This window comes from Carya illinoinensis, chromosome 14, assembly GCF_018687715.1.
Source record: "Carya illinoinensis cultivar Pawnee chromosome 14, C.illinoinensisPawnee_v1, whole genome shotgun sequence".
NCBI lineage: Eukaryota > Viridiplantae > Streptophyta > Magnoliopsida > Fagales > Juglandaceae > Carya > Carya illinoinensis.
The window spans coordinates 32,317,949-32,327,552 of record NC_056765.1 but is presented as its reverse complement, the minus strand read 5'-3'; the positions used below and the strand labels follow the sequence as shown (position 1 = coordinate 32,327,552).

The 9,604-nt window shown below is 33.8% G+C and overlaps 1 protein-coding gene and 1 pseudogene across 1 annotated transcript; one reads left to right on the top strand and one right to left on the bottom strand.

Annotated features, from left to right (window-relative positions):
* The first annotated feature begins 2,832 nt into the window (after positions 1-2,832).
* Positions 2,833-4,143, top strand: LOC122293858 (annotated as a pseudogene).
* A 687-nt stretch (positions 4,144-4,830) lies between these two features.
* On the bottom strand, positions 4,831-9,032 carry LOC122293172 (metal tolerance protein 4-like). The gene is made up of 7 exons (XM_043101661.1): positions 8,748-9,032; positions 8,441-8,610; positions 7,996-8,194; positions 6,184-6,362; positions 5,937-6,087; positions 5,589-5,719; positions 4,831-5,291 (listed from the first exon to the last, which is right to left on the bottom strand). Exons 1-7 carry the CDS (start codon positions 8,959-8,961, stop codon positions 5,112-5,114), a joined length of 1,224 nt encoding a protein of 407 aa, XP_042957595.1. The 5' UTR covers positions 8,962-9,032; the 3' UTR covers positions 4,831-5,111.
* Positions 9,033-9,604: the final 572 nt, after the last annotated feature.

Genomic DNA, 9,604 nt, shown 5'->3' with positions numbered 1-9,604 from the left:
TTGCTCAGCCATTCTATCGTTGTGGAAAAACAGAACTCAGGTCAAGAAGCGATGTATTTTTTTGGCATCCGATAGATGAAAATGCTCATTTTTTTATAGAAACTCAGAGCCTTCAATCACGTTTGTCAACAACATCAGACGATTGTTTAAATTTTCAGCCGCACTAAATTCATAGAGTTAGGCCTCGAGGCTTTGCAGCACTTGTCGGGTCACGGACGGTTCCATTTTTCAACTATCTACAGTGTCTATTAACGCACTGTTTTCTTCAGTCCATTTATTTGCTGCCGATCCTTTTTAATGATGCCAAAAGGGGGAGAAGTTTTAGACTAGAACATTAACATTGTTTAAATTGCTAAACTTGTTATATATGCTTGGAATTATATTTATATATTTTTGCTTGAAAAACTAACGCACATTCTCAGGGGGAGCTTAAGTATTAATACGGGCTTCAGGTTCTATCAAGTATTTGTCATCATCAAAAAGGGGAAGATTGTTGAACATAAGGTTTCAAGTTTTGTATAATTATATATCTACACATGGATTTTGATGATAACAAATGAATTCAAAGAATGAAGGAGTCTCAAGCTCAAGTTGTCCACACAATGGAGTCAAACACATCAAGGAACCAAGCATGAGCAAGAAGGGAACAAGTTTACATTAAAGTCATAGAGTAATATGTAAATCTCTTAAAAATTTGAAATTAGGATTAAGGCTCAAAAATTAATATTTTATCATAAAGCATTAAAATACATTTTCCACATGTGCATGAATATTTTGAAAATTAAATTTGAAAATTTTGAAAGATGATTGATTGTCATCTTTCACATGTGCATACCTTGATTAAAGGGTTGAACTTTGAAAATATTAAAAATGATCGATTGTCATCTTTCACATGTGCATGTTTTATTTGAATATTTTCAAAAGTGATTGATACCTTTTTAGACTTATACAAAAGGTAGATGATTTTGTTTGAAAAATTTGAAAAGTAAAGTGTGTTCCTTTTGTGATATGCAAAAAGTAAAAGATTAGGTTTAAAAAATTTGAAAAGTAAAGTGTGCTCCTTTTGTCATATGCAAAAAGTAAAAGATTAGGTTTGAATTTTTGAAAAAGGAAAGTGTGCTCCTTTTGTCATATGCCAAAAGTAAAAGATTAGGTTTGAAGTTTTTGAAAAATGAATGATGTTGTCTTTGACAATTGAAAAGGAAGAATCTTTTATTTGAATTTTTTGAAAAAGTGAATGATGTTGTCTTTGACATGTGAATTTTTTAAATTTGAATATGAAGTCTCATATGCCTATAAATAGATCATTTGAGAGCTTCACATTTACAACATCCAGAGCATTCAACATTCATTCAAAACTTTCATTCTCTCTTCTCTAAACATTGAGCCTTAATTCTTGTTCATTTTGAGAGATATAGTTTGCGCTGTATTGTTCTTATTTCACTCATTGAGGAGTGTTTTCTGATAACCTACCCACTATCAGCCCTTGTATCAGAAAAAGGGTGTGTATAACCCTTGTGCGTGTAGAAAGTATTCTACACAGGGAATAGTTGAATCACCACGTGTAAGGTGATTGCAAGTGTAGAGGGTGTTCTACACGGATCCTTTGTAGCGGTGTTGTTCAAAGGTGTAATAGGTTTCTATCTCCACCTGAAGGAGATTGAATAGTGAATTCGAGAATCCTCAAGGGGTAGCTTGAGGCGAGGACGTAGGCAGTGGGGCCGAACCTCGTTAACATACTGAGTTTGCTTCTCTCTTACCCTTACTCTTTATATTTATTGCTATTTCATATTTTGTTTATATTTTATATATTTGATTTATAATTGTTATTTTTTTAATACAACTCAATTCACCCCCCCTCTTGTGTTAGTCATCTGGGCAACACGTTTCATAGGCACTTTTTATATATAGAAGATATATATAAAGAGTTTATCAAACGGAAATTTCTTGTTTTAATGAAACTACAATAATTTTAATTATTTTCCTTTAACTTTTTGTTAAATCTGTCTGGCCATCCAACTTCACTTGTCTCATTGGTTGCTATAAAAGAATATTTATGAAAAAAGAAAATAACACTTCCAGCACTAAGCGCCTCTTAGTATTCATCACTCTCACTTTATCTTCCCGATGTGCCTCGTCAATGGATTTATGTTCTACGCCAACTAGCATCTGCAGTAGAATACAGATATACAACCTCTTTAGAAATTTTGCCAGCCTTTTCGTCTCTGCCATTGCCGCACGTCTCTCTCTCTGAGCTTGCAATCAAAGCTTCAATGGCGGCAAGATATTGGGTCGTCTCTCTTCCGGTTCAGAACTCTGCCTCTTCTATCTCAAACCGATTGCAAGAACAAATCTCCAAACATTCCTTTGACACTCCTTGCTACAGAGTATTTACTCCATTTCCCCCATCCATTTCATTGCAAAGTATGTTTCTTTTTTATTGAATTAATGTATATTGGGTTTCATTTTTGCAGTTCAATATTCCTAATCTCCGTGTTGGAACCCTTGATTCTCTTCTCTCTCTCAGCGACGATTTGGTGAAGTTAATTTATTCAAGATCTGGATACAATCTCGCATAACTTTGTTATTTAGATTTCAATATCTATTTATTTGATTCGTGCAAAATACTCCTTTTTTTTTTTTTAATTTAAGATTCAAATTCTAAATTTTCTTTTGTTATCAATTTATTACATATTTTTTTGTTCATAGAATCTGTAACTTCTTCAGAGTAATATGTGGCAATTGGGTTGCAAATGTTGATATTGATATGATATTTAGATTTCTATTCATTCTAAACAATGAATTTGGGAGTTAAACTTTGGAAATGTGCAGTCGAACAACTTTGTGGAAGGAGTGAATGACAAATGAAATACAGACAACGTGTTCCTGGATTGATACTCATCTCTCCTCTATGCAAAGCACCCTCTTGGACAAAATGGTTGTATAATAAGGTTCTTTTTCTGAACCTTTTTGCTAATCATTTGGGTTGGAGAATCTTATTCTTATACGAGATTTAATATAATCTGTAGGTGATATCAAATTTACTCTACTTTTTATGGCATATGTGGAGTGGTGATTGAGTTATTGCTTAAGAGGTACTTTAGCAAGGTATGCATGTGCTTAAGTTTCCTCCATTGATCTTCATGTTTTGAGACTTTGGTCGGTAGATAACTGGATTTTAAATAATGGTGGCAAGAAGTTCATGGCAGTGCTCAAATATCAGAGTCAGATGTAGTTCAGATATGTAGAAGAGTCAGTCCTCCAACTTTTCCCATCTTTCCTTCCTTTTTTCCTTTAATAATCTATTTATTAATTGAAAGATGGGTGATAATTGTGGTCAAAGGTTGAGCACTTTGTCTGACTTCCATGACATTATGTTTCCTTCAACAGTCTTTGGAGGAGAGGCAGAGTTCCAATGTTTGGTGGTTTCTGGAAGCAATCAATGGGTAAATCCTGCTTTTAAGATGGTTTTGCTTTACTTTCCATAGTAAGGGTAAAATCCCTGGAATTTAGTACATAAGGCATAAATGTCTAATTTGAAATCCTTCTATGGTTGAGTGCAACCCTAGAGTGCATCCTCACATATTGTTTTATGGAAGAGGACGGGACAGTGCATCCTCAAATATTAATTCGTAGACTTTATGTATATTCTCACCCACATAATATATCTTAAATTCTTTATGTATCATAACTGATCAGTGTGAGGATTTGTTGTCCTCTGGAAAATGTGCTATTGATTATGTGTGCAATGATTGTTTACTGCTTTATAGGTGACTGTCTTACATGGGGTTATCTTGCCCTTATGTTTTTATAATTGAAGTCCCACATTGAAAAAACGTGATTCACACACATGCTAATGCCTAGAGATTTGGAGTAACTCTATTTTTTATCTCTAGCAGGAGACCTGACAATACAGAGGGATTGAGAAAACTAGAATGCCATTCTCTAATTTTTGTTGGGGATAACTCTTGACTTCACTCAGAGGCTCTCCACATGACTTCCAATCTAGATAGGCGATACAGTGCATTAGTTGATGTATGCAACAGTTCTATCCCATCTTGTTTTATGTTCATATATGGCTATCGTGAGAATGAACTTTATTTATTGAGGGGTGTGGGGAACATATACTCTGAAAAATTTTAAGGATTATATTTTCTAACTATTCTGGTTTTAATCTGTAGTGAATAAATGGCATGGAGAAACTAAGATAAAACAACTATTTATCTTGTGATTCTCATCTACTTAATTATCATCTACTTAAGAAAAAAAAATGAAAGCGTGTAATTATTTATATCTACTTAATTATGATTAACTGTCAAATTTTTTATGTTAGAAATTATATATTTTTTTAAAAGCATTACATTATTAATCAACATTTTTTTCTTAATAAAAACAATATTATTTCTTAAAAATAATTGTATAATTAAATTAGACAAACGTGCTTTACACGTTGCTTTCACTTAGTATATATATATATATATATTAAAGATATAGAAAAATGTACGATAAAATTGTTTTGAGTATAATGTTTGTAGATAGTTTTTTTTTTTAAGTTGTTTTGGTTTTGTATTTTTTATTTTCACTAAAACCTCCCGGTTGATCCGATGAAAATATATTTAATGATATAGAAAAATAAAAAACCTGAGATGGAAAGATGCTTAGATTGGGGTTGAAAATTCTTCTAGTACTTTGAAACGTGGAAATAACCAAGTGGCCATGGTAGTTGAAATTTCAGTGAAGACATCCTTAAGAGTTTTCCCACTACAAGAAAATGAACATCCAGAAGTTGCAAAGGGATTTCCAAGCATGTCTTGAACTTCCCAGGAGAGATGATGAAGCCTTTGAGTTCGTAGATATATGTAGAAGTGATTTGGATGCTCCGTCCCCGGACCAAACAGAGTCGGTCACATTATTTCTTGGTAAAAGAATTGACAGTTGTTATCCTGTGAGTTAATATTTGAAACCACTAAACAGCCTCTTAAATAGTAAATGCCCTTTGTGATTCTATATAAAGAAACTAAAATCATTTGACCGATATAACCAAAGATCATAAACTCAAGATCAAGGTGAACAAAATGTCTCTATGTGGATCTGTAAGAGAAGCTTGGAATTCAAGACTGAATGTTGGGCAGCCTGCTGAGAACAGAGTGCTCTGGTTTGTGTTCACATTCATAATCAAGGTGAACAAACGCCCGCTCAACCTCTGGAAGTTTCTCTATCTTATTTTGCAAGCTCTCTCCAATGGCGTGAGCTTCTTTTAAGAGTAAGTCTTCTGGAAGTTCGATATCAACCTGTTTCAACAATGTAGTCAAAGATCATCATGCTACATGTTATGAGACTAATGTAACTTCTGATGGTAGACAATAGGCATGTCACCCTCATTGCATAATAATGTCAAAAAGAAAATGTCTCGTAAAATATTTTATTTTTCAAGATTTATTTTTAAATCTTAAAATGATGGTGGTTGATTGCTTAATATAGTCTGAAAGCTTCTTCTTTTTTCAGGAAAAAAAAAAAAAAAGAGAACAAAAGATTGAAGATGTGATTGAAAGACCACCAATATTTAATCGCAAACTTACACAACTTACCTCTACAAAATAAAGAACACCAAAGGTGTAAGCACGGATGGTGTCAATACGCTTGACTTGGGGGTGCCTTACAACAAGATATGTCAATTTCCGTAAAACTTCAGGAGGTGCAGACTGTCCCACAAGTGAAACTGCACCAAGAAACACATCTTAATATGTCGTGGATATGAATATTAGAGCCATATAAACCATGTATTAATGGAAGTTTGAAAAGTTCTGGCTTGAGCAATCTACTGGTCAAATGGTGGAGTTAATGAAAGAGTTTTAAGATTTGTTTTCTGTTTCTATGCCTGGATCAAATAAGAGATTCTGATATCAAACAGAAAAAAGACAAGGCAGAAAGAATACCTGCATTTTCTACGACAGTTTTAGACCAATTTGTAACAGTGTACACCGCAAGGATGATAGCACCAGCAGGATCAATCCAACAGTAAAACTTATCGCCCAGAACAGCCGCAACTAATCCGACTACATTTGTTACCACATCAAAAAAATGATCCTGAACATTGGCACTTCAAAAAGTTATGCAGCTGATAACCAAATGGCTAATGCATACAACAGAAGCTTATGAGTATAAAAAATAGAGAAGGAAAACCTTTGCATATGCACGGACAATCTCATTTCTTGAGCTTTTACAGTATATCCACAGCCAAAGTTTCACCACAGTAGCAGATATCATGATTGTGCACATCCATATCATTTGACTTGAGGACATATCTTCAGAAGGCTCATCTTTAACCAGTTGTTCTACAGCCTGGATAAATATCTGAAAGCCTGCAAGAAAATTGAAGGGGCATAAAAATGCCATCTTATAAAGGAATCTATCGCACATTTCGAGAAGTTAAACACATAGTTTTATAAGGTGAATCATATGTCTTATAGTTTCATCACGGTGTTTAATTTTGAAAATAATCGAGCTCTTTAAATATGCTGCAAAAGTATATTACAAAGTTAAAGTGCGAACATTTTACAATTTACCATCGGAGAACAAGAATCCTCTGAGAAGCCCAAAGGTGTCAATCACAAATATTTTACCACAGACATACACAAAGAAGTTTAGCTAAATATTGTATATGTCCTTTGTGAAGATATTTGAATGAATATAAACTTCTTTCCGATAAACCAAAGTTTATCAAGTAACTAATCATACTGATTAGTTATGCTTAATTCTTAGTGTCCCTAAACAGTAGTCATTGTAATTAATTATTCCTATAATCCAACAATACCTTTATCCATTGTAGCGTATAATCGGTCCAAGGGTAGATATTAAAGATGTGGTCTCTCCTAGATTACGAAAAGGGAAACTTCTAAATTGGATTTTGGCTTAGAGAAGTTACCCACTGAAGTATGAAGTATCTGTGCTTAAACCTGGAAAACCACAGGGCTTCTTCATAACCAGCAGGGGGATGTGACAAGGAGATTCATCTATCTCTATCCAAGTTTTGGATGAACCCATTTGGAATAATATTAAGATCAAGCCTGAAGCAGTGCCTGCCTCATACTGCAAGTGAGCAATGTTGTTTTTATGGGATCATGAAGGTTTTTATCCTTGGTTAACAGGAAAAATATTGACTTCATCTTAATCAAAGCAAGCCCCCTTTCATTTACCCGCAGAAGAGAAGAAATTAGGGAGTAAGAAAAGTCCCTAATGTGTTCTTCATAATTCCATGTCTAAGTCATGCTTATCGAACAGCATATCAATAACCTTACCAGTAATAAATAATGTATTTGGTATTTAACATCCCAGTCTCTAGGTTATTCAATATTGTTGCACATTATGCCAACCACAGCAGTGATGTGGATATGCATGGAAATAGAAAGCTTCATATATTCAGCTCCAATTATCAATAGAAAGCTTCAAATATTCAGCTCCAACTATCAAAAATAATTTCAGTAGAAGAGTGCGAAAAACAGTTTATTGATTCTTCTTTTATTTTGTGCGCCATCTTGCTATTTTTTTTTTTTTTTTTAAATAACGGGAGAACCACCCCACAGCAGAGCCCTTAGGGCTCACCCATGAAACCTGAACCCCCGAGGAGACTAACACAACAACCAACCGCCATGGCCTCCCACTTAAATTGCAGTTTGATCACAGGGAGAATTAAACCTGTGACATGGGGCTCATTCCCACAAGTTCACCCTTACTGCTTGCGCTACCTACCAAAGAGTACTTGGGAACATTTTCAATACATTCAACGTTGCAACTGTTATCTATGCTAGTAATCATGTTGAGAATTAAACAGATGTAAAATTGCATTCTCTTCACTTATCTCATTGACCAAAACTACCTCATATAATAACACAAGTTCAATTAATAATGAAACTCACCATACGTATCGCAATCAACAAGCACGTGACAAATGAAAAGTAATGGAAACTTACGCCAGGTAAAGGCACTTCAACATACCTAGTGTAGCCATGACAGCAGCAAATACGATTATGCCTACTGGCTGCATTCTCAACTTTCCTATAGGATACTTATAGATATTTATTTTCTTCATCGACAGGTGAGTGAACCAAAGTATGCCACCGGCCATGAGATCCAGTAACGAATCAAGTGTTGATGCTGCAATGGCTATCGATCCACTCTTTATTGTGGCATAGAGCTGAAAATTGTATGTAAGAATTTGCGCATGTATATGAACACCGAGTAACGCGTTACAGAAAAATATTATCACAAGTATAAATTTGACGATTTAGGGGTGTACGGATACTTATTCAGTTCATATACATAACACACAGAAAGTTAACACACATCTGTTACATATACGTCCGATAAAGCATTGAAACACACTTCCGTTCAAGTCAATATAGTCAGCTTCAATTCGTGGAGTTTGAATTTGATAGACAACCTTAAATGCCAGTAGTGCTACGTTGGCATAATTAGAAATCCGCATAGCTCTTTCATGCTGAGCTTGTTCCTCGAGGTTTTCCTCGTCAACGCTATCTGACGCCATCACAGTATCAACTTCCTCGAAGGATTTCAAGGTGTCGAATTGTCTTTCATAGTACGCCCTTTGTCCTACACGTAACACACAAGACAAGAGAAGACGATCAACGTAAGAAGAAATCGAACAACCATACTGAGTATGTACATATCATCTTCCTTTATTTTTCCTGCATTAAATTTATCAAAAAACCAAACGGAGAGAGAGATACCTTTGCTTAAGGCACTGGTTCTGGAAAGATCAAGATCGGAGGTCGAAGACTCGAGGTCGAAAGCAAAGCGGACACTATTAGGGAGTCTGGAGACAAACTCTCTCCGCAGTGAGTTAACCGAGTACCGCCGACTGAGTCGGCCACGTCGACCGCTGCGACTCGACCCCCGACTATCCTTCCCCAGCATCGGTGTTTTCGGATCCGAATCCTCCATTTTTTGGAACTCTGTGACTCTGTCTCTCTGGAATATCTCCTATAAAAAACAAGAAATGCCGTAAAATGTGTGTGTACACACTAAAGACTGATGCGAAGTATATTTATCTAATTGTGTAAAATGATTATTTATATAAAAAAAAAATATTTATTTTATAAAAAAATATTAATTTCAATTAATAATTTAAAATATAATGAAAAAATGTGAATTCTAACAAATATTTGAGAATAATAATAGTTAAATAGAGTACAATATATAAGAAATTCGAGATTTTTTATCCAAATTATAAATTAGAATATTATTTTATAGTTACGAATATATTAATAAAAATTAATATTTATGAGTAATTAAAAAACATGTATAAATAAATTTAAATCTTAAAATATATTTTAAAGTTGTTGGTCGAATTTACTCTATAATTTAAAAAAATATTTATTTTAAAATATATTATTTTAATTATGATTTATTTATTTTTCAAGATATAGGAAATTCGAGATTTTTTATTCTAATAAAAATTCATAATTAAAATAATATATTTTTATTATAATTATGATTGGATTTATTCTTGACAACCTTTTCATCTAATATTTTTTTTTATATATATATATTTTTATTATTTTTATTTAAAGGACATCGACGCCAC